Below are 26,685 nucleotides of genomic sequence, written 5' to 3'. Positions count from 1 at the left end.
ACAAACAAACAAAATCACATAATGAATTAGTTTAACCCATTAACCCATGTAAGTGTAAGTAGTTCTTACACTTTCGAGATTTTAAAAAAATGTTCAAGATAGCACATGTACAAGCTTACAGCGGGCCAAGAAGTGACGCGCTGTGAGCTTGTACATTAATACTGAGTATTATACATTATATAGATTGGGGTTACAGTATAGTTTAGTTCAGTGATTCACACCATTTATTCTGTAATTTCAATGACAAGTTTGAGGGTAACTGTAAAATCTAAACTGTAAATGTTAATTTAACTCAGAGTGTACAAATGGAACCAAATGGTCAGAATTACAGACCCTATGAGTGGTTTAATGTATTATATTATCATAATTATGAAACTTCAGTGTATGTAAAAGCTCACCCGAAGTGGCACTTTTCACACCCCTGGAGGCAGAGGTATTGGTCGCATTCTTTGCGTCTTTCCCTTCTCCCACACTCTTCTTTGGGGAGGCGGTTTTCAAATCCTTGACTTTGGACAGTCCCCCCTTTCTGGCCGGCGAGGAGGCCTTCTTGGTGAGCTTCTTCTTTTTGGGCTTCTCCGCTCCGTCCGCTTTGGCGTCCTGGTTCTTTTCCTCGGCCTTCAGGGCCTCCGGGTCCACCATGCAGGTGTCGGGCTGGGCTGAAGACGGAGTGGGGTCCCTGGCCGCCATGGGAGGAGGATCCGGATGCCTGTAGGTCAGAGTTCTGTCCGTGGGAAGGGTCTCCGAGTCATCCTCAGAGTCGATGTTGGCATCGGCAGTGATGGAGGGACACTCCTCTGTTCCAGGCGGTACGTCGGAGTCTGTTTGGGAGGGTGCAGACTCGCTGATGGAGGTGGGCGGTGTCTCGTCACACTGCTTGGCGGGCAGCTTGCCCCCGGGAGGCGGGGGTCCTCCTCCGGACTTGGTCAGAAGCTTCTCTTCGTCCAAAGGATTCTCCGCGTTCATGAAGTACTCGAGTGGGCTGGGGTTGATGAAAGACGGGGAGAGCTCTGTTTTAGGGTGACGGTACTCACATGAGGTGACCAGACAGAGGTCCACATCTGTCCTAGACTGGGGAGAGGGGCTTTTCTTGGATGAATCTGGATGCCTGGAGTCTGATAGATTGGAGCAGAGAGGCAGATATGATGGGGATGGAATATTATGGCCGGTAGGGGATTTGGACTGAATAGTAGAACCCTCACATTTAAAAGGATTAGTCTCCCGTGCTGGGGATAGTGCCTCTTCCTTAGAAGGGGAGGGTGAAGGCGACAAACCTTTTGGAGGGGAGGGTGACTTATGGTATTTCTGCTGTGTGCCAAGTTTATTAGAATTATCCTCCACAGACAACAAGGTTTTAGCTTGGGGACCTCCTGCCACTGGCGATGAGTCAGCGGAGACAGGAGAGTGGGTAATGGAGGCCATTTTTGGTGTGACTGGAGACTTCTCTGCCTGCTGTGCTGCTCCTGGTGACATCCCTGCCATGTGGCAGGGCGTGGTAACAGAAGGAGTGGACTGAGATCCATCGGAAGGAGATGCAGAGGCTGCACGGCCTGAGTCATGGTCTTTAAATAGGATTGAACTATGTAGGGCAGGTGGTGTTTTTATTTCACTTCCATCTGAGGGGCTGTAGTCCACCTCGGTGGGGCCATTCTCAGTAGCACGTATGCTTGCTCCCAAAGACGGGTGCTCTGGTGACTGCTTACTAAAGTCAAGAGCTAAGGAATGGTCAGGGGACTCTTGGCCAAACTCGAGGGACATGGTTGATTGCTCTGGGGATTTTGTGTCCTGGCTCTCTGGCCTGGTTTTTGTCTTTGGTGAGATATCTGGGGAGATGGACATGGGCCTGGGGCTGTCCTCTTTGGATGGGGACCCCTCAACCTCATGGAAGGTGGTTGGAGTCTGAGCCACAGAGACGGAAAAGGAGTCATCCACCTCTGTTGAGTGAGGAGAGCCCACCTCGGCATGTAGGGAACGGGAGTCAGTTGCGGGCTCCGGGTAGGAGTTGGTAGCTAGAGAGGCAGTTGATGCTGAAGCTAAATGTGAGAATGTGTCCTCTGCTACTGCCTCCTCCAATGGGGTGCCTGACTTGTCGGATGTGGTGCCCTCTGATATTGACATTTTGCTTTCTTCTTTGAAACCGGCAAATGGATTTGTGTCTTGTTCATGCTTTGTTACTGATGCAGAGGACAAAACCAAATTACCGTTTTCTCCATTTGTCTTGTGATCAAAAGGTGACCCATCTTTCTTTGTTGGGGATTCTGAACAAGGAACAGTGGGGCTTTTGGGAGGGGACCCCATCTTCACCCTAGGGGTGGCAGGACCATCTACTGGGCTCACTCTGCTTGAAGACTCCTCTTTATCACTTGTGACCTCTACAATTGTGGGACCTTCAGCATTACCCTCCGTTACAGATGGCATAGCCCCAGCTTTCTCTTCCACTGGGGATTGATAGTAGGGTGTGTGACCAGAGGATTGAGGTGAGTATCCCCCGTCTAATGCCCTGTCAATTGGGCTGTGGGGGGACTCCGCTGATCCCATGGCTGCTCCTGCCAGTGTTGTGCACAGTTCTATTGGTGCAGCAAAAAGTGACGGAGCCTCAAAAGTCCTCTTGTGATCTCCTGAGGGAGAACGAATAAGGGGTGCCGTGGTGGAAAAGGAGCCGAGTCTGGTTGTGTCATGGACATTTGTTTTGCATGTCTCCTGATCGAACTCCAAGTCCCCCACTGTCTCACCTGGCCCTGGGGGAAACTCCTTGCAGAATTTATCCTCCTCTAGTGACGGAGGGGGAGATATTGTTGAAGCTGAGTGCTGGTAGTCCCTGCCGTCTGTGAGAGCACTTTTTGAGTGGTCTGACTCAGGACCATCCTGGAGTGGAGAGAGACGCCTCCTCATGTCAAACTCCCTGACAAGGTCCTGGGAAGGGGAGTCAGTGTCATCATTGGTGGTTTCGTCACTAATGTCCTTGGGAGTCAACATCTCATCCATCGCTGTAGGCACACTGGAGATCTCCATGGTGGATTGGGTGTGTCCAGAGGTAGCGGTGAACTCTTCAGGTGGCTCATCGCGATTCTCATCATCCGAGGCAGTTTCACTCTCAAAGCCGACAGGGAACATTTCATCATGAATGGATGCAGCTGGAGAAACAGGCGAGGACACTTTCACTGGGGTCGATACAATCAGAGCATTTTTCTCTATCTCCCTTTCATTAATGTGCTTATCAGCTGTGTGTTCATTAGCCTTGTCATCAATGTCTGCACCTGCTTCTTCTTCTTGTACTTCCTCTTTATCTGCACCTATTTTATGCATCTCATAAACCTCTTCCGTCTCTCCCTTTTCTTCATAATCGCCACCCTCTAATGTCTCTTCCAGTCCAGTGCCCTCATCCTCAAACCTTTCACTTACACTTCCACTGAGTTTTGCCTTATTCTCTGGTTCATCTGGAGTCTCCTCGCCTTCTCCTTCAGCCTCTGTGGTTGTTATTCCCTCGTCCACAGACTCCCCCGCCTCGGGTGACTCTTTGGTCTGCATTATTTCCTCACAACTGATCATCTCGGATTCTTGCTGCGGGGTTTGCTGCACTGTGGCCTCATCCTCCACTAACTCCTCAGCCTTGAGCTCCTCAAAGTCCTTGGTGAGATCTTCTGGTGAGGACATGAGAGATCGCTCTGCTTCTAGAGCCACAGCAACAGCTCCTGCAACAGCACCTGCTACAGCACTTGCGCTGGCTTCCAATTTAATGTCATTTACCTTTGTGTCCTTCTTTGTTGATTTTGACTTGCCCTTTTCTCTTAACTTCAAGGGACTTCCAGTATCTTTTTTTGAGGCATCATCCTTTTTCAAAGGCTTTGGTTTTGGTGCCATTTTCCTCTCCTCTCCAACAGTCTTTTTTATGTCTTTAGAGGTTTTTTTCACTTCTTTCTTCTCTTCCTTCCTTTCCTTCATCGGAGAGTCTCTTTTGACATCTCTTTTGATATCCTTTTTTATGTCTTCTTTCTTAACTTTCTCATCCTTTTTGCTTTCCTTTTTGGGTGTAAGCTTTTCGTCTTTCTTTGTTACTTCATTTTTCTTTTCCACAGATTTTTTGGGTTCCTTCTTAGTAACATTGTCCTTTTGAAGCTTGGGTTTGATGTCAGACTTCTTTTTCTCCGGAGTCTCATTTTGTGAAGCTTGCTCTACTTTTGTCTTGGTTTCTTTCTCGGGCGCCTTTGCCTTTTTAATTGGGGCCTTTTCTTTTTTCTCTGCCTTTTGAGTTTTTTCCTGGGCTAATTCCGCATCCGTCTTTGCCTTTTCCGGGACTTCCTCCTTTGATTCCTTTCTTAAGCTTTTGATCGGTGACGCCTTGGGGGTAGACTTGATGCTCTCCTTGCTGTCTGTTCTCTGTCTCAGCTTAGCCTGCTTAAGGCCTGCTGGGGCCGGCGCCATATTAGGAGACATTGACTTGTGAGTGACAACGGGCTGCTTCAAGAAGTCCAGGTGCTTTAGTTTTTCTAAACCGTCAAGGACGTGATGTTGTGTGGCGTTTCCAGGAAAGAGAACACGCACTACCTTCTCTGAGGGGTTCGCAGGGTGCCACACAATGAGAGAGGAGATGGACGCCAAGAACGAGACGGGGAACTCTGATTCTTTTCCATTTGGCAGCAGAATGGAGGCTTTGTCTTTGTCACTGCCTGTCCACTGTTTCATAAAGTGCTGCAACTCCTTGCTGTTCTTTGAGGGATTAAGCACGTACATCTCTAGTTTCCCTACACCCATTTTCTGGAAGAGTATGATGGGCTCTATCGTGTTTCCAACGGGTCTTTGCAAAGACTCTATCCTTAGATTTAGCTTGGTGAGGAACTTCTGCGTGAACGCCGCCTCCTCCACATTCCTCCGCACCCTGTAGTTAGCGTCGGGGATACTCAGGCTTTCAGGGAGGTTCACAAACACAACGCCAATGTCTGGAGAAATCTGGTTCTTCACCCAGTCACTATTGCCCTGGGATCCCTGCGACTGCTCTTCCTCCATCTCTGCAATCTTTCTCAGCAACATGCTGTTGATGCCTGGCAGGTTGTCATCGCCGATGTGGGTCAAGAGGATGGAATCCACCCGGTCCAGGTGTCTCACCAGCTTCCAGAAGCATGATTTCCTGTCCGAGCCGCCGTTAATCAGCATGTTGAACCCGTTCACCGCAAATAGAGCGGAGTCACCGCGGCCACCGGGGAAAATATAGCAGCATGGCTTTGACAGCTTCAGAAAACCGCCTGAGGTGGGCGGTTCTAGCATGTCAAATGGAGATGGGATCTCCACCGATTCTGATAGGTACTCTGTAAACTCAGAGAGGCCCTCCATTTCTGGGAGTATGAGAGTGGAGTTAAGTTTCATGTTGATGAAGTCCTGCAGGTTGTGTTTGTCCAAGTTGGAGTTTTTCCAGTCGCCTTGTTCGGGGCAGGAGAGGGTAAGATTGGCCTTGTTCGCTGGATGAATGGTGCTGAGCAATTCGCCAATCTAGGAATGGGGGAAAATGCTATGTCAAGTTTGTAAGTTTGGCAAAACACAGCAACCAGTGACAAAATTTAATGAATAAATAATATGTCAACATCTAACGATGGGTAACAATGAAGAATATGTTGAATATTCAATGCAATTCAATGCTCACACTGCGTCACACAACGTGTGCTGTGAGATTGTAGATTGCCCATTTTCATTGTGCGACACTGTCGTACGACAGACAATTAAAAAAATAATAAGCACAAGAAATCACGACTCACCTCTTGGTCAGTGAAAATGTCTATGAAGTTGAAGAAAGAAAAGGATCCAGACTGAAGAATGAGCTCCCCGGTGTTTTCAAAGCATTGTCCAGAGAGGACCAGCAGCTTGTGTCTGGCAGTGTCTGAGATCATCAAACGAGCCTTGAAATTAAAAGAGAACAAAGGCCAACTTATTATTATATCTTGTTCTCTGGTATGTTAGTTACAGTTAACAGCAAGCGGCCAACAGCTCAGGACAATAAGACATTCAGACACAAGGGATTTAATTTTCTAATGTTAATTACTTCTACTGTGGAGAATAAAAACTGCTACTACAGAAATTTGCTGAACTCGTTTACCGCAAACACCACCATCTCGTGGCTGAATTATGTACTCCAGGACTGCCTGGAGGGCATTTCGAGCAGAAGGCGTCAAATGGCGATCTCGGCAGTAAAATAGTTCATTTTTGGTGTTTAAAATCGTTATTGGATTAGGGTCCCGGTAAATATGCATTTAAAATATCACCACAGTCATTTCAGTCAAGTCCATTAGTTAATTAGCTGAGTCACTCCGTCCCCTCTAAACCATCTTCTTCTCTCTCTCAGTTTCTTTCTCTCTCGCCATCTATTGCTGGTGTTCAGCATCTCCCAGTCCCCAGCATTTCTTCCACTTCAATGTCATCTATCTGTTCCGGGCTGCTGGCCAGGTCAAACCCGCAGCGCTGTGAGATGATATGAATGCACAGCTTGACCGCAGATTCAGCTGGGTTGGTGTAAAAGCCGACAGGCACGGGTATAACACAGAAAATGTAACACCACCCCAATCGCTCAACTAAAGGTTTCAAATAATTGTAGTGGAGTAAAAGTGCGATATTTGCCTCTGAGATGTAGTGGAGTACAAGTAAAAGTATTGGAGATTGCAATTACTCAAGTACTCAAGTACAAATAACTCAAAATTGTACTTAAGTACAGTAGTTAAGTAAATGTTCTTAGTTACAAGTGGATAATAGATCCAACAAAAACACTGGTTAATGGAAACACAAGAGGGTGTCTAATAACGTCATGGTTTCCTTGTGGATCTCTCATGTTGATGACATCATATTGCAGTCTTGACATCATCAATATGGAGGAACGACAGCATCGAGATTATGCATTCACAAGACCTGTCCGGACCTTTCCGGACGCGTACACTTGTATGTCGCAGCCACCGATCCGACCAATAATATCCCCATTCCCCATGTAATTGTATGGAGAGCTCTATATTTGTCATTCCTTTTCCTTTTTATAAACATAATATGGATGGACATCCCTGATGTATTTTAATGCCTACTGTATACTACTGTATATGGGCATGTGACGACGGGGGTTATGTCTGCGACATAGTGACGGTCCGCTGGCCCTCGTCTACCCTCCCATTAGCCGATTCTTATATAAATACGCACAAATCAAATATTGACAATATGCGATAAGAAATGTGGGCATCTGGCAGCGTCACCAGCGTGCACAAGAAATTCTGTCCAAGGCTGCAGTCTGTGTTCTTCAGAGCTTCTAATCTTTCACATTTCTTCATTATTCGTCTAGCAGGCACTCTAACCAGCAGCTTGTATTACCAAGGCTGCATAATCTGCTGATTAAGTTGTTTCAAACTGTCATTCTTTTCAAGTAATGAGTCACATTGTAATGCATGCTTGTAGGACCTGTGATTGACTGTGTCTGGGAAGAGGAAGAGCAATGGAGGAAAGAGATGTCACTAGAATGATAAATCTGAGAAAATGTTTTTTGTTTTTACCTCAGTGCTGACAGCTTCTTCTGACGGGTTGATAAGCACCACAGTCTCCAGGACAGTGCTTTTGTGGTGAAGAATCCTCTGTCCTAAAGAAGAAGGGAAAAAAAACAATATTATTAATTAATATTAACCCAACTAACTAAGTAACCCAAGACTATAACGTACAAATATATCACAAATGCTGAGCATGTTATTTCGGTGTTGTTTCGACAGAGGCTGCAGGTTTGATTTGCCTGGCGTCCTAGTTTATTTGAAGCACTACATTGTTCTCTTTGCACTCTATATATTTGGCAGTGGGACTAGGGCTAGGGCAGTCATATATTTTGGCCATCTGGAAATGGACATCCAGAAGAGAAGATTTATATTAAAACAAACAAGAAATGATTCAACATTTTCCAAACATTTTCAATATGTTTCAAAAGATTTAGAAAATAGCAGATGTGCAAGCTCGCAGCGCGGCACAAAGTGACATGCTGTGAGCTTGCACATCTATTTTATAGATGTACATCTGTCTATAAGTATAAAGTGGTTAAAATGATTGTGATGCTGTGGGACCAGCTGGGGACCCCCTGGAACTGCCCCCTGCCTCTCTGATCTCACTCCCTGGATATGAACGTCTGCTAAATACCTAAATTGTAAGCGCATGCGAGTGCATACAGGCACACTGGCTACACAGTACACAATGGATCTAATATGACTTTTCTTGTTTCCTGTCAAGTTGATCTGGCTTTTCTGACCACCAGATGACCTATCCTCTCCATCATACTGGATCTGCACATCCAATTATCGCCCCATGACCTGACATCCACTGGCCCGCACAAGGCCTGCTCCGTCATGCTGTGTCACCTACTATATACCCGCCCTGATAATGGATTATATACTCTTAACAGAAGAAAAAAAAGTGGTTCATGTGATCTTTCTCTGGATAGGATGGATGCCCTTTACTGTAGGATATATTTAACCAATCACACCGGAGTGCTGTGGTGAGAGAGCGAGAGAGAGCGGGCAAGAGAGAGAGCGAGAGAGAGTGGTGAGTCTATCGTTTAAATATGAACATATTAATTTAGAAATTAAACAAAGATTCGGGTGGTTCATGTTTGCGTAATGTGGCGTGCCTTTCCAAAATAATTGTGGAACAGAGGATTTGAAATGTTTGAATGTCTGAATTGCAGTGATGATAATAATAAATCCTGTGGTGTTTATTTTTTTGTTTTTTTACCGGGCCAGGATGTCCGGAGGGAATGATATTTTCTGTTCTTTGTCATAACAAATATGGCCAGAACCGGTAATTGCCGGCCTAACACGGCCGTTGAGATACTGTTAGCTTTAATTTCACTGAAACAGAAAATACACACTGTACAATGCATGGCCCGTACGACGCCTTGATATTTTAAAATACACACTATACTGTGACTTTACAATGCATGGCCCATATCCAACAATCAACAACAACAGCAACCAGCAGCTCAAACTGTCAGGACACAGGATACAGGATGGTAAACGTTCATCACTGTGACAGTCCAACCAGACGCTAATAATCTGACATGCAATGCCCTGAGAAAACCCAATTACAAATACACTATTGTGTGTGTGTGTGTGTGTGTGTGTGTGTGTGTGTGTGTGTGTGTGTGTGTGTGTGTGTGTGTGTGTGTGTGTGTGCGCGCGCGCCAGTGCGTGCGTGTGTTGTGTTCTCAAGATGACACAACAGTAAATGCTTATCTGCCTGCCTGAGTCTGTCTGTCTGTCTGTCTGTCTGTCTGTCTGTCTGTCCGTCTGTCCCATCCCGTCCGTCCGTCTGCTGGGTCAATTTTCCATACATATTTTTAATATTTTATATAGCAGACAGTTTCTCATGATGAGGCTGTAGCCATTAACCCTGTAGACTCTTCCCAGAGGGCTGCCTATCATTCCCCATGGAAGAAATGATGTTTCATTTGCTGCCGATAACACTGAATTGTATTTGACAGTATAGTGCCACTGCACTCAGCCAATTATGTTCAAGATATTTACCAGGAAATTTTACAATAACATCAAAGCATTTCAAGTGCAAACTCTGTCTCTCTATCCACTGACGTGCTGGGTTCGGTGACGTTCTGTTGAGTTTAATAGCATCAGCAATGGCATCACACTTGCCCCCGCTTTGTACAAACTGGACTGCAGCATCAGCAATCCTAAAACTCTGAGCTTTTCTTAGAAAAGGCCCGCGGAAACAACTTTTAGTATGACCTCAAAACAAACAAGGTCAAAGCATTTTTCTACCTGCTAATATGACAGTTATTAGAGTTAAGAGTGGTATCATGTTGATGTTTATGTTTCTTTTTTAGCAAAAGGCCGATGCACACCTCAGAAGGCTAGTGACAGGTGCGTAGGGCAATATAATAGAGCATATATTAAAAAGGGTATCTTTGAAAAAGAAAGAAAGGTCCCGCACACTGTCAGACACTTGCCAAAATGTTACTCTTTATTAGGTCGACGTTTCGGTCGATTAGACCTTCATCAGGACAGACAAAGGACATCATCTGTCCTGATGAAGGTCTAATTGACCGAAACACCGACCTAATAAAGAGTAACATTTTGGCAAGTGTCTGACAAGTGTTTTTCAAAGATACCCTTTATGATGTTTATGTTTCTACATTTAATTATCTTTTGGTATGTGACCTATTAAAAAGGACAGAATGTGAGATGTGAGGACAGGGAATCATAGTTATGGGTACTGGAGCATGCTTTAGTCTGGCAATCACCTCGGATCAATGTAAAACCTGCTAACCAGTACCTAAGCCCTGATTTATGTCACGTTTCAGCCATTCTACAAGCTTACTGCTTACATACACCACGTCGCATCGTGTAGTCTTTAGTAGCCAGACGATCAGAGGTCTCCGACACATCGGGGGGAAATCTCAACTCATTGAATGGGCTTGGACGCTGGAGAAGACCAACAACACTACAGTACGTCTACGGCTTTGAAATCCAATCCTGATATCGTTAAGTAGAGTCGTTCCGATACCAATACCAGTATGGGAAAAGCTGTCAATACTGTCTAAAATGCTGGCATCGGTATCGGCGAGTATGTCAGTCTATGATGCCATTCTGATACCATGTAATTCATCACATGATGATGATAACATTTGCACTAATCAATTAGTTTTTTATTTTAAATGCTTCAGTTGATGTTGCACTTACTTTTACACACTTACTGTACTTTTTACTTCATTAGTTTACTAACTTGTAGCTGCATTTTAAGGATTGTTAACCCATTTTGGGCGGGAACCCCTTTTGGTGTTAGCATTATGTTATGCTTTAGCTATTCAAAATAGCAGATCATACCAAGTGGCGCGCTACGAGCTTGTAGGTCTGCTATTTTTGAAAAATTGAAGAACGGCTGACATAGAAACATTTTGCAACCCATTTTTTCACCCAGTGTCAATTATCTAATGTAATCCTGGGTGCTACATTTCCTCTGCCAACCTGGGGGGGCAACAGACTGACCTCATGCTTCCTTCTATACATGAGGAGTCCAAGCTGCTTCTTTTCACCTGACAGAGGGGTTTCCCCGGCCGGACGTAGCGTGTAGAAAGAACACGTTATTCCAGCCAGTTCTTTTCCCCTTCATCAGGCACCCCAGCTGGCCAGGGGGAGGTAGTTTAGAGACCAGGATTACTGCATGTTTTTGTGAGGATACCTACACTAGGAGACAGAGACAACAGGGAGAACATGCAAACTCCACACAGAAAGGCCCTTTCGCCAACTCCGCCTCGGGTATGGGCACTGATGATGCGGGGGAGAGAACACACCCCCAGCGCTCACGGCGCCCCCAGCGGGAATCGAACCCAGGACCTTCTAGCTGTGAGGCCATAGCAGCCACCATGCCCCCAAAGCAGAGATCTCTGATCATCTGGCTAAACACGAGACTACACATTGTGTCGTTTTGTGAGCTTTGCCATTTTTGAGGGGAGGAATTGTCCTTTCATCATTGGCATGCTCAAAATAGCAGTGCCAGGTTGAAAGTTGTTAAATCCCTGGGCCTGGCATAGATCTCTCTCTCTCTCTGCATGGAAGGTCGAACAAATCAGGCATAACACCATGCATCAGCTGAAAATATACTGAACCACCAATTAAGGTAATGCATCTGGTGATAAACCCGCCCTGTATTTGCATACTGGTTCCTGATTGGTGCCCCACAACTTTGGGGGAAGCGAAATCCAATCACAACCTGCAGAGAGCTACGGTATTTTCTTTTTTTGCAATGGCAGATTTGTATGGTTTCCAGTCTACGATGTCACAGGATGGTCACATGATGTCCGAGATCCACACTGTTTCTATGTAATGTTATGAGATCCACATATTTCAACAGAAGAAATGTTCAGAAATGTGTTGATAAATTCTTATGTATTTACTGTTTATCTTAAGCTTAGTTTATTTGCTTATGTGTTTACTGTTTATCTTAGTTTATTATTTGCTTTATGTGTTTACTGTTTATCATAAGCTTAGTTTATTTTTAGACTGCTTTCTTTAGTATCTCTCAGCTCTTTGTGTTGCTGTGTTTCTCCCTCATGATATCCAGCTGACCCTGAACATAACTTTCGATGTCACTTGACTTGACCCAACACTGTCATGGGAAGTTCCCAGTGGGGCAAAGCAACTAAGCTCATTTACTCCCATACTGTACAGTACCATTTTGAGGTACTTTTACTTTACTTGTGTATATCCCCTTTCAATGCTTTATAATTCTACTCTCTACTACCGGGACATCTTAGAGGAAAATATTCTTATATCTTATTGCACTTTCTTTACAAATACATTTGATTTAGATTGGAATTATTACAAAACACGCATTAACCAAATAAGTTATATTTTATACTTTGTCTATTTGAAAATACCCGATCTTGGAGCTTGCAACGTGTCACAATGTGATGTGTTTGTAGATTAGCTATTTCCAAAAGGTTTCTGAAACTTTCTTGGGCTAAAACAATCAAACTACAAACTTGTGAAATGGGAACTCTCTATTATTAGTTTTATCTTGGGAAATTTAAGTATAATTTGGCAGTACTTTACTTGAGTAAAACCTTCAATACAGGACTTTCACTTGTAAGGCTGCGGTCACACTAAACTTTAATTCTTAATTAATTTAATCTTAATTGAATTCATGAGGGTGGATTCTGCCAATGCTTTTCAATGGGGACAGAACATGTTTTTTTGCAGAAGCCCTGAGGGTGTGGTTACATTGAACTGGAATTAACTTTTTCCACCACTGGCAGCTCCATTAGATCACATTGCACTAATGTCACATAGCCTACTATTTATTTTGATTGGTGATTCCGTTACCCTGATTAAACTTCCTGCCTGCACTGAATAAAACTATATACGGTATGAGGATTATTAGGAGTACACTATCATATTCTATAATAGTGTACTCTATCTACAAGCTCATAGTGCGCCACCGAGTGGTGTGCTACGAGCTTGTAGGTCTGCTATTTCTGAAAAATCGAAGAAGACTGACATAGAAACATAGCTTTTTCAGAAAACTGTCAGGATGTAGAAGACATTTTTAGAATGTGATCTCAGGTCAAAATGGGTTAATCACTATTGATCATTACCTGGAGTCACGTCCCTGAACCATTCCACATGGGAGGGGCGCGCATATAGATCTGTGGTTTCAAGATGAGACATTTTAATTCTCTAGTTGCTTCTTAGGCCTTTAGTGTGCCGTCTGCAGAGGAGAGAGGATGGGCAGGAGAACCTATATAATATACACTGGTACATAATATATCCATCTAGACGAAGCAAGGAGTCTCAGCCTCTCTCCTTGTCCCATCTTCCCTCTCTTCTAGCTCTCCTTTGCTCTGTTTTCCATCAAGATGTGTACTAGGGCCCTGTGCTTCCATCCATGGCGCACAGAGGAGTCCTAACTCACTGTGATGTATGGCATATCATCTGTCAAGCTGGCGGGGTATAATTGCATTGGTCCTCCCTCTATCCTTTTCTGTCCACTAACAGGTAAAGCAAACAGTGGAAATACCAACTGCTGCCTTGTATTTCCCCCAGCAAGAAATACAATCCTACACAGTAAAATGATTAGTGTGTATTTAGCCCTTGCAAAAATGTATGGACACTGAGGACTTTGCTGTGTATTTTCTAGTGAACGACGCCCGAATCCTCATCCCCTAGCACTTCACTCTCCTTGCATCCTTTCTTGTTTACTGCGCCACAGATACATTGTATTTAAAAAAAAATTGATTTAGACATGTTGTTTAGACAGATGCTAGGTTTATCATTTAGCCGGTAGATATCCAAGCTTCTTCGAGGTACTACACTCTTTTAAGAGATTACCTAGCCACCCACCCACCCACCCAGCCACCCAGCCAGCCAGCCAACCACACACATAGCTCCGTAAGGGAGTGGTTGCACCACTCAAAAATGAATAATCTGTACATTGAAACTACACACACACACTATAGCATGGCATTTTAGCCTTTGCATAAGCCTGCAAGGTCGTCAAGGGTAGGGCAAAAGTGCTACGGCAAGTGCTACGGGCTAAAGTGGAGTCCAAAGAGGTGAGTCTTCAGATGTAATGAACAATGTGCTATGGTGCTGTCTTTGATTAAAACAAATCCCATGTCAATATCAGGAAAGAGCAGGGTTCAATTGGTTTAGGGGGCGGGGGGGTCCATTGAATCTGTCGGGCCAGTGGGGATAGTATTAATCCCTGCTTCTGGATTGGTCAGACTGAATTACTTACAGTGCATGCATTTCCTTTTGGGAAACGTAGACTTTGTGGTATGTTTGATACTATCGTAATTTTTACAATTTAATACGAAAGCATGTTACCCACAATAACCCAGAGTCCAGATTTTGGGCACATTTTTCAACACTGATCAAAAGTATTTAAGTGGCTAAGACAATGTCCCCCTCTGTTTTTATTTATTTTTTGACAAATCAAACCCTGGTGATGAGGGACATTATTATGATGATGCCTACGTTATCATAAGTGTTTCAAAGTGGTGATAATAGCAGCTCTGTATGTGTGTGTGTATATATATATATATATATATATATATATATATATATATATATATATATATATATATATAATATATATTATACAGTATATATAGTAGCAGCCTTCAGTATCGAGAGACCTGGATTATGGTATTATTGTTTCCCCCGATTTGGGTCAATGTCACTGCAGCCACCTTTGACAATTAGGTGACAGATGTGGACTATATGGGATTCAGCACCATGGACAGCGCTGTTAGTTGTGTGAGGGGGGGGGGGGGGGGGGTTGCTGTATGTCCATGACAGAAAGAAGTAGGTTAGTGAAACAAAGCAGACAGACAGCAAACGAGTTTAGTTCCATAGCTTGCTGATTTTGACAATGAATAGTCCATAAATGGTAGTACTATTGTGCAAACGTGCTCTGATTATGTCATCTAGAAACAATAGCTTGTACTTATGTCGTCTTTCTGAAGCTATTGGAACGTTAATCCTTATTTCATGAATGTCACTTTTAGTCTGTCTATACTTTTACTGAGTGTCGGTGTCCAGTATTAGCTGTGCCTTATTGTTTGTGGTCAGTGCATCAAATTGCTCTTGTACACAAGTTTATGAGGCATTAGCCTTCCTGGCTCACCCACCACCTAGGTTCACTTCCATTATAAAATAATGGAACAATATACAATACATATACTTCCTCTGCCTACTGGAAACGTGCACAAGTAATTTGATGCAGAACGGCCCAGTGGTTTGCGAGATTAGCCCCGGACACACAGACATTTATAGACAGCTGGCCTCCGACGGAGCCACGCCATAATGATAATAATAATAACACAAATAATTATTGATTACATTCATACAGTACTTGATACCCAAAGTGCTTCACAGCAAGTGGGGGAACTGATGTCATCCTGAGTCATGCACGGCACGGCGGCCATTTTGCACCGGGCTGCTCACCAGTCACCACAAATCAGTTTGAGGTGGAGAGAGGGGGGGGGGGGGGGGGGGTGTTGGAATCATCAAGCCAATTACACTGAGAGATGATTAGTTGGCAATATGGAGTAGAGGTAGACAGGTTGGAACTGTTTGCCAAGGCAGCAGAGGACACCAGGGATCCCCCTACACTACACCTGCTCTGCTGTCCATGTATCCATATCTCTATCAACTACTGTACGTCTCTTTATTCCCCCTCTTGATCAGCTCAGTTGCCTTTAGAACTGTCACAATTATTTCATAATCACCTGATCCCAACTATTTGAGCTCATCGCGATTGTCTCGCATAATTATTAGAATCGTTTTCATTCATCTGTGTATGAAAAAAAAGCTGGATAAAATGAACATAAATGTCATAGTCCCATCGTTATTTCCATGTTGTTATCCAAACTCTTGACGTCCCTGCCGTCCCTATCATTTGGTGCAAAATATTTATAGCCGTTTGAAAATTTCGAAGAAACTTGCAGATGTAATCTCACAACACGACACAACGTGCCCTTTTTGAACATCGGGGGTCAACAAGTACCGTATCTGGCTTTGTATTAAATGTTATTTGTCATTGCATTTATCTTGCATTTACAGTATCTGCACTGTGCAATTTACAAAGCCCTATGGGAAAGAAGAAAACATCATTTTAATTTATATGCTCCAAAGTGCAATGCCTTGAACCTAAACTAAAATGTGATTGTGGCAGATCTAGAGTTGCCTTCAGTCTCCCTCTTCTACCTTATCCGCCCTGTCCCCCCCCCCCCCCCCCCCCCCCCTCTCTGAATCATCCTTCTCTTCCGTGTTTCTCTCTCCACACCCTTTCTTCTTCCCCCGTCCTTTGTGTTCTCCTCCTCCCGTTCTTTTCAGTGACAGAGTCAAACCATCAGGGGAATTCTAAGTCTGCTAATTACCCACATCTCGGTGCTGCATCTCTGCTGCGTCGCAGGGCAACCACCACGCACAGGAGAAAGGAGCGGAGGAGGAAAAACTAGTACAAACAGGGTGGGGTGACAGCCACGGATTGCTATGGATTTGGTCTAATGAACCAACAGTTTGCACAGATTTGTGCTGTGGTTCATGTAAAGGCAGAAACCTTTACATGTCAGGCAGAAACCTTAGTAATCTTTTTTTTTTGTATACAAATGAATGCCCTATTTTATACTTTGTAACAGTGTCAAACAAAAGTAGCAAAAACAACATGGATTGGCTATAATAAAATTAAGATTATGGCAGATTTTCACTTATAATGACATGCCCAAAATAATAACGGCAGATATTTACGGCACATATTTATGTATTTATATATTTTTAGTATGAACAAGAGCTTGTGACAAAAACCTCCTGCGCACTTTTGAGATAGAATTTTAAATGACCATAAAAAATCCAAAAGAGGCACTCCAGATGTTACCATCTGGCAGGAAACTGACAAAACGGTACAAGAAAGAATTGATGCCCTCTACTATGGCTATTTTCAATGAGTAGGCCTACAATAAAATAACCGCCCACAAACACACACGCGTACACACACACACATACACTACAGCTCGATCGGTGGAGATTATGTTTTCACCCCTATCCGTGTGTCCATCCATCTGTCTGTTAACTGTTTTACACTGTGTTGGCAGAATGCCGATGGCAAACTTAAATTGCATGCTAATTTAACCTAACCTGACTCCGCCAGATGGAAGGGACACTGGCTTCACAAATTATCACAATCACATTTGTTTCACAACGTACTTCCATCTGGGACCTCTGTAGCCCAATCACTGAAGAAAGCCATCCCTTAATTTGAATTTAGAAGGCTTTTTTTGTTTTAATCGGCCTCAGGTCTAAATGGGTTAATGCCGATGGACACAAACTGTGTCTTTATCTCATGTTATCTTATCTATAAATGGTGGCTATGAGCAATGTGTTTCTATTGAAGACCGAGCCCTCAGAATTGAATGAAGCCCTGCAGGTCACAATAACCAATATGGAACACAGCCAAGCAGAGACCTGTCTGTGATCAAGGTCATACTTCCCCCTGACTCGCCACATGTCCTGCTGTAGATCCATTCTGTCCCCTATAGGGTCCACTCCATTCTTTACCTTGCTAAAATCCCTGCCATAGGGGCATAGAAGCCGATAGCCAACAGGGCACATCCGGAGAAAGGTAATAAAGCACCAGTGCTTGGTCTGCGGGGAGCTCTAGGGCAGCTGACTATGAGCTGGCATTGTATGCTACCGTATGAGGTCAGAATTTTCTTAAAGGCTTTTCTTTATGGGGTATTAAAAATGGACAACGCTGCAGCTGTTAACTTCTGCGGAAGGCAGAAGCACTTTCTGTATACACAGTAAATATAAGTGAGACTAATAGACTAAGGTGAGGACGGACGCCATTTCAGATTGGCCGGAATGAGATGATTTATGATGGTAAATGGTGCATTTATATAGTGCCTTTATCCTTTATGATGATGTACAATGATAAGATGGCCCCTCACTTCACACGGGAGTGATTTGTAACTCCATTTGTAACAAGTCTGAGATGGTACAATTTGGTTGTATGTATTATACCCTCTCAGTGATAAATGAATATCGTCACCTTATTAAACTAATTGCCTAAGTCATTTTTTGCCAATTTTTTTTTTTTGCCTAAATCACCACCTGGTGATGCTGGCCACCTCTGGTAAACTCGCCCAAGCCCTAATGTAAAAGGCCTTCCTGTTACACCCTATTAAAACAATGGCCTATGTCAAGAGGGAGACTTAGGCCATATTATTTTGCCTAAGTCATAATAAAATGTGACTTAGGCCATTTTAACACACCTTTCAAAATGGGAGTGAATGGGACTGAATGGGAGGTAGGCCTACTGTTACTATGGGACTGATAGAATGGGAGTGAATGGGAGTGAAAGGGAGGTACTGTTACTATGGGACTGATACTATGGGAGTGCATGGGACTGAATGGGAGTGAAAGGGAGGTACTGTTACTATGGGACTGATACTATGGGAGTGCATGGGACTGAATTTGAGTGAATGGGAGGTACTGTTACTATGGGACTGATACTATGGGAGTGAATGGGACTGAATGGGAGTGAAAGGGAGGTACTGTTACTATGGGACTGATACTATGGGAGTGAATGGGACTGAATGGGAGTGCATGGGACTGAATGGGAGTGAATGGGAGGTACTGTTACTATGGGACTGATACTATGGGAGTGCATGGGAGGTACTGTTACTATGGGACTGATACTATGGGAGTGAATGGGACTGAATGGGAGTGCATGGGACTGAATGGGAGTGCATGGGAGGTACTGTTACTATGGGACTGATACTATGGGAGTGAATGGGACTGAATGGGAGTGCATGGGACTGAATGGGAGGTACTGTTACTATGGGACTGATACTATGGGAGTGCATGGGAGGTACTGTTACTATGGGACTGATACTATGGGAGTGAATGGGACTGAATGGGAGTGAAAGGGAGGTACTGTTACTATGGGTAACAGTACCCGGCCAGGAGACAACCCACAGAGCCTAGTCCCTCCATGTGCCAGAAGTGTACGTCCCAGCCTTGGCAGAGTAGTTCTGGAGTAGTTCCAACGGATTGTGTGCCACTGGTTTTTCCCTAGTGGGACTGATTGAGGGTAGCTACTGGGACGTAAGTCGGGACTTGATCACTCCCGGCTGGGTCGCCTAAGTGAGGGGTATGATGTTGAGAGACCCGAAACCCTGTTGACCTCAGGATACATCACTGAGGATACATCCCAGGTTCATCCATGCGATGTTTTTTAGTTATAGTTCTTCTATTTATAGTGACTCATAGGAATAGACTATGTGACAACCAGGTATAGTCTGGTGACACCGGAGAGACGGGTGACAGCCGGAATGTAGACAGCACCCGGGTGAGCAGTATGGGTTAGCGCCCCAGCCTGTGTCCTCCGTGAGGATGAAGTCCAACAACCCTCGTTGAGGCCTGTGGGAGGGCCATGCAAGCAGCAAGCGGAACCGCAGCACCATGACCCTGCGGAACCATTGCCCACCACTCCTGAATGAACTGTCTGGTGCTGGGACTCTGGTGCAACGCACAGGTCCTCGCTCTACTCCTGGTGAGAGCAGGAGTGGACCTGGTGAGACGTAGGAGGGGCCCGGCCAGGAGACAACCCACAGAGCCTAGTCCCTCCATGTGCCAGAAGTGTACCTCCCAGCCCTGGCAGAGTAGTTCTGGAATAGTTCCAACGGATTGTGTGCCCCTGGTTTTTTCCTAGTGGGACTGATTGAGGGTAGCTACTGGGACGTAAGTCGGGACTTGATCAACCCCGGCTGGGTCACCTGAGTGAGGGGTATGATGTTGAGAGACCCGAAACCCTGTTGACCTCAGGATACATCACTGAGGATACATCCCAGGTTCATCCATGCAATGTTTTTTAGTTATGGGACTGATACTATGGGAGTGCATGGGAGGTACTGTTACTATGGGAGTGAATGGGAGTTACTGATACTATGGGAGTGAATGGGACTGAATGGGACTGAATGGGAGGTACTGTTACTATGGGACTGATACTATGGGAGTGCATGGGAGTGAATGGGAGGTATTGTTACTATGGGACTGATACTATGGGACTGAATGGGAGGTACTGTTACTATGGGACTGATACGATGGGAGTGAATGGGGTGTACTGTTACTATGTGACTGAATGGGAGTGAATAAAAGTGAGAATCGGAGTGAATGGGAGGTACTGTTACTATAGGACTGTCACTCCCATTCACTCCCATTCAGAGTGAAAGGGAGTGAATGGGAGGTAGCGTTACTATGGGACTGTCACTCCCATTCACTCCCATTCAGAGTGAAAGGGAGTGAATGTGACTGAATGTGAGTGAATGGGACTGAATGGGAGGAATGGGAGTGAGTGGGAGTGAATGGGAGGTACTGTTTACTATGGGACTGTCACTCCCATTCAGTCCTGTTCACTCCCATAGTATCAGTCCCATAGTAACAGTACCTCCCATTCAGTCCCATTCAGTCCCAATCACTCCCATTCACTCCCATTCAGTCCCATAGTATCAGACCCATAGTAACAGTACCTCCCATTCACTCCCATACAGTCCCATTCACTCCCATTCAGTTCCATAGTAACAGTACCTCCCATTCAGTCCCATTCACTCCAAATTCACTCCCATTCACTCCAAATTCACTCCCATTCACTCCTATTCACTCCCCTTCAGTGTCTTTGTGCTATGATATTATTTTAAACACTCTGTGGCTGACCCTAAACCATGGTCTATTAAAAATAATTGGAATAAAACATTTTGCCTAAGTCACTTACCGCAGAAGTAATTTGGCCTAAATAACGTTTATAATTGCCTAAGTTAAAATAGATATGTTCAGATATTGGCCTAAGTCATTTTATCCTTCCATGTTACATGATTGACATACACCTTTATTTGTATGTCAATAGTCATATTTTTTCATAGTTTTTGGAATTGAAATAATTAAGAAATATAATATATTCTACATTTGGCACAGTTTTTTGTGTTTCCTGAAAACCTTGAAAAAATGATTTAGGCAATTAGTTTAATAAGGTGACGATATGCACAATTTAACAGTGTACAAACTTGGTTTCCAGCTGTTAGTCCATCTTCAGGACCCTCACGATATAGTTGAATTGTGGAAGGCCTATGTGTCTTACCTTTGACATCAGCAGAGAAACGAGCAGAGTGTCGGGACACAAAGAGCTTGAGTTCCTGGTCCAGGTTACAGTCAATAAGGTTGGTATCCCATGAACGGATTCCTGGATGTATGAGGAAAAAAAGAAGAGAGAAACCAATAAAAGAGAAAGAATAACAAGGAGGAGGAAGTTAATTTAGTCTGACACATAATTGCTGCATTCATTGCATATTCATTATATCCAGCCATCACATTTTCATTATAAATCCCACATGCCTGTTTGAACCTGGTGCCCTACTAGACTCCCTGCCATTCAATAAGGCCCGGACTGAACAGGTACGTGTTGGCAACTTGGCATGAGAGGAAATCTATATACATGCTAACAGCGGGAGAATAACGGTGAGCGATCATGAATTTCATTGGCTATCGCCTAATCGCCCACTATTGCCAGACGATGTCCCCCGAAAAGATCTTTTCGGGTGACGTTCCTCCGCCTATCGCCTGTTCGCCAGTAGTTGCCGGGTCCCATTCGACAAAAAATGCACTTCCGGATAATTTGGTCTGTCGCCCGCTGTTAAAACGCACTGTTACAGTCCGACAGCCATTAGTCAGACACCCTACGACTAACCCTAACCTAACCCTAACCGCACGTGGGATGCAACGCATGTCGGACTAACGCATGTCGGACCAACGCATGCATGTCGGACTTTTGGTGTGTTGGATAAGCGCGTGCACCCCATTGTCTGTCTCCCCCAGCCCTCATTTCTAAATAGCTAACTCTATAAGCTAGTCTAAAAGCGCAATGAAACCATGGGCTGATTTTGTTGCTAATTTCCTGTTCAGGTTCAAAAACTACAGCAGTGTAAAAAAGAAAGCAGGCTACACAAGGCTGACCTTATAGTGCAAAAACATCTAAAATGACACAGATGCTTTCCCCGGGGTAGTTTTTTTTTTTTCATGTTTATTTCGAATATGCCAATAAACAGAAATGAAAAACAATGAAAAACAATAGTTATAATATTATTATAAAATATAGTCCACGCCTAAAACAAAGGGCGTGGCAAAGTAGAAGTGGCCTTTACACAACAATCCAGAAAATAAACTAAGCTATGGCTTTCATGTAGGCTAGAGTTATTTCACGTATATGCTATGGTTAAAGGTTTGAAAGACAGCAATGAAGAAAATGGGTCTCTAAAAGACTATGACTTGTTGTTTATAGATGATTAGGCTATAGTTTGTTATTTACAGCATATTCAGGGTTGGGGGACTACAAATTTGCCAGGCATCACACATCACCCAGGCATCACACACAAATTTGCCAGGCATCACACATAAATATAGCCTAATATAGGCTACATCCATGAATCATATTCTTAACAAATAAATCATGGAAAGTCCTATACACAATAACCTCAATTGCACTATATATCCTCCCAATGTATGAATGAATGAACCATTGTAAAGCGCTTTGAGCACTTGGAAAAGCGCTATAAAAATGCAATTCATTATTATATATAGGCTATATGACTGAAAGCGTTTTGTAAATGAAAAGGCTTAACATTCCTTTCAAATACCCTTTTTTTAATCAAAATCTGCAACATGTTACTTGTAAATTAGGCCTATAATACTTTTAAAAAAACATCCACCCAAGCAAAAAAAAAAGAAAAACTGAAAAAAACCAATATAGGCGTTAACATGTTTGAAGGATGTTTTTAATTGTTTTTTTGTTTTTTGTTTTAGATTATTAATGAATAGGCTATATGGGTATGGAAGTAAACTAACTATTTTATTGACCAAATATAGCCTATTCCTTCTGCAATTCTAGCCTATGTAGCCTACCTACACTACACAATGTTTACAGAACTGTCACCCAGGCCACTACCATCAAACATTTCCAATCAAACAAATGGCATAACATCTGGCACGCACAATCGTATGTCTTGTATCAAACAACCTGTAGTGTACTCACTGTATTCTGTATAGTTATTACGCACACCGACACACACACACACACACACACACACACACACACACACACACACACACACATGCTCTCTGTGAATAGCGTTCCTTACGACTTTCCGTAGGGACCGCAGTGCGGACCGAGCCACGCCCACTAGCCGGTATCGGATGAGAGACAGACAGCTGGATGGATGCAGGAGTCTGATGTCTACTGTGACGATGATGGACAAATAACGATGATGCGCCCCGAAAATAGCCGATCTACAAGCTCGCAGAGCCACGAGTTGTGATTGTAGATCGGCTGTTTTCAGTGGAATAATAAAATAAATTAAGCATAATGGGCTGGGCTGGGCTGGCTATAAATCGAGGTATAATAGGCCTACCATCAATTCTCAAGACGGATTTAGGACAGGTCTGCATGCAGCCTGGGGAGAGGAGATAGTTCGAAAACGCACTTTTATAGGCTACTAAAAGAAAACATAAAAAGAGGGGGTTCATGCATGGATTCCTGAAACAAAAGCCCTCCCTGTTACACTGTCTGTCCCGACCCTTCCCACCCACCCAGACCCACCTATAGCCTATAGGCCTAGGCTGGCAGGTGTTTACAGGAGAAAGCGCTATTATTCATATAGGCTACTACTGTAATCTTGGAATGCGGCCAACGAAAGCAGAGCTATTACGGCCTATCTGATATTGACGCATAGGTTAAAAAAAAATGCTGAATCATTCTTGTCAACTTTATTAGCGGACTTGATCCACGTATACGTCTGGGAATGGATATATTCCAGTGTGAACAAACACAACGAAAACAAATGGTGAGCATGTCATGGTGCTCATATATATATAGAAACAATACACGGTGTCAGGGAATTATAAGGTCTCTGGTATAGCCTAGTGCAGCATGCATGGGGGCGAAGAGATGCAGCTGCACGGGCGAGCTGCCTCTTTAAAGGCCAACTGTCTAGAATTGATGACATAGGCCTAATAATAAAGGGAGGGGCTGATCAATAGCTCCGGTGTCGCAAACAAACTACTATCCAATATATCTCCAAAACGTATAGGATCCATTAAGATCTTATCCATTAACGGCCGGGCCGGTGCTGCGCGTTAAATACGCACAGATGGACAAAATGAGTGATGATGATTGATCACAAAACGATGCCTGTGCATGCATGGCTCATGGCTGCATGCATGGGCGTGTGTGGGGCTTGTAGATCTGCCATTGTCGGCGTGCGACACCGTCGTGCGACGGAGTACAGAATAAAACATAAACTTCAACGCCGCTTCGCCATAAAATGCTATTGTATGTAGAGTTGCTTGCGCCTGCTGAATCCTCCTATAGAATGTAACATGTTTACTCCATCCGTTCCATGCCATGAGCCTCTTCTTTTTTAGCCTACCTTTCTCAATGTCCGCAATGGCACACTTTAAGTGGTCCTCCGTTACGATTTCCCCGATAACAACCAGAAGGTAGAATTTGCTGTCGACAAAGTGTTGCGAGAGGCTCGCAGACGTCGGAGATGCCATGGCGTTGCTCGCACTGTTGTTGCCCAATGTTAACGTTTCCATCATCATCATATCTGCTGCGGATTCTACAAGAGTCGCCATCCTCTCTGTTCCACCACCACGCACGGCCACACACACACACACACACACACACACGCACACGCGCACACAAACAAACACACGCACGCACTCACACCTAGCTAGCTGGTACGTTAGTCAGTGGAGCGGGGAGGTGCTGGATCTCCAGACATGGGCTCCGCTACAGTACAACAATATAGGCTGAACGCCTAGTGGCCAGCCCTTTTATACCCGCAGACACCACACCACTGTGTCATACTCATATTCAGTAACCGGGGAGAAGGACAAGAGGGGGAAATTCGCACACTCACAGCTGAGGTCATCCCTCATTCAGCAAGCTCAAAGCAACTGGAACCAAAAATATAAAGGCAAATAGAATGAAAACAGAGCAACTGAATATATATCTAGGCTACTGAAAATTGTAGTGGGATAGGGCGCTACTGCTACATATGCCAACCTCGGGGGCCCCACATGATTTACTTCTGTCCACTATACATTAATGGTTCTCAACATGTTCTCGTCATGCAGGGCCCCCAGCTAACATGTCCATCTGGGCCCCACTTGGGTTTTGACATGGGCTATGGGCATGGGTTCCGAGTGGGCCGTGTACCCAGTTTTCACAAAGGGCCCACCCGTGTTAGACCATATGGGCTTATGCGGGTTTCTAAGTGGGTCTTGGGTGGTATCCAAATGGGCCATTTTATTTCAGAACCATGTGTGCGCCACCTGTGTTTATGGGTTTGAACTTTGAACGATTGTTCATTCCTACAGATAGGATGCAGTGTTTCCAGTTTTCTGTAGTAGTTTCTTCAAGTGTTCAAACTTTATGACTGGATAGCACTTGATCTGTGGAGTCCTACATTACTATCTCCTACGATCAAGGGTTAGGGTTAGGGTACTGTAGCATGCCGTTTTTCATCAGTTTTGAGGATTTGAAAAAAAGACGAAAATCACTCCACTCTGCATCAATGATTGATTACTATTAGAATATATAACTTTTGGGGTGCTCGGGTGGTGGTAAATGTCCTGCCCACCATCACGGAGGTCGGGTGGCACAGTGTGGGGGTAAATGTCCTGCCCACCATCACGGAGGTCGGGTGGCACAGTGTGGGGGTAAATGTCCTGCCCACCATCACGGAGGTCGGGTGGCACAGTGTGGGGGTAAATGTCCTGCCCACCATCACGGAGGTCGGGTGGCACAGTGTGGGGGTAAATGTCCTGCCCACCATCACGGAGGTCGTGGGTTTGAATCCATCGTGGTGCATCTGGCTTTATTGGACGTCTTCTATACACGAACACAATAGAGGGTATGCGCATGCTTAAAGTGAATGGCACATCGAGTGGCAAACCGAGTGGCAAAGCAACAGGCAAAGTCAGTTTAACATTGTTTAACGTTGTTTAATGCAATCAGATAGGACTTTTTGTTTGGATGTCTGGGCTGTCAAGGCCAGAAAGTAGTTTTTGCCACTCAGTAGGCATTCCTGCATAACTTCCTGGTTTGATGATGATGTCACCCGCATACACTCTATTTGCTCTTACCCTTATTACCTTCTATAGGCCCGTGTTGGAAAGCCGAGCAGGGAGGGTGATAATGGTCATTGCACGTATTCCTACAGGCTGGGGTGACACCTGTCAGCGGGGAGTGTTGGGCGGGAGGAGTAGGAACCTGAACCTAAATTGGGGAGAAAAAGGGCAAAAAATCTATTGGCCACTCTAATTTATAATAAAAATCACACCCGTGTGAAGCGTCTACACCTTCGTCATAAATGTTTGTGTTACGCAATGTTTGTGTTTATACTAGGACGTAAAATTTGACATAAAATGTACACTATGACGTAAAATTCTCCATTCATTGTCAATGAGAATTTATTGTTTGTATAGGACAAAGTTTGTGAACACACACTAAAGGACACATAGGAGGGGCTAGCACCTGTGTGAAGTAAGGGGCGCTCTTATCATCGTTGTTACGTCCCTATAAGTCTAGGGCTTTAAAGGAGCATTCAGTGATTTGGGT

At 44.3% G+C, this 26,685-nt stretch overlaps 1 protein-coding gene across 1 annotated transcript in view; it reads right to left on the bottom strand.

Moving 5' to 3' along the window:
* map1b (microtubule-associated protein 1B) overlaps positions 1-24,755 on the bottom strand; it is a 31,701-nt gene extending 6,946 nt beyond the window's left edge. The window contains exons 1-5 of the mRNA XM_080756497.1: positions 24,488-24,755; positions 21,148-21,249; positions 7,512-7,594; positions 5,745-5,885; positions 399-5,481 (exon numbers count right to left, since the gene is read on the bottom strand). Of these exons, the coding sequence (XP_080612623.1) occupies positions 399-5,481; positions 5,745-5,885; positions 7,512-7,594; positions 21,148-21,249; positions 24,488-24,695 (5,617 nt within the window). The 5' untranslated portion in view covers positions 24,696-24,755. The remainder of the gene's footprint in view (positions 1-398; positions 5,482-5,744; positions 5,886-7,511; positions 7,595-21,147; positions 21,250-24,487) is intronic.
* Positions 24,756-26,685: the final 1,930 nt, after the last annotated feature.

This window comes from Protomyctophum bolini (assembly GCF_963924005.1).
Source record: "Protomyctophum bolini genome assembly, chromosome: 22".
Classification (NCBI taxonomy): Eukaryota; Metazoa; Chordata; class Actinopteri; order Myctophiformes; family Myctophidae; genus Protomyctophum; species Protomyctophum bolini.
This window is presented reverse-complemented; position numbering and strand designations above follow the sequence as displayed.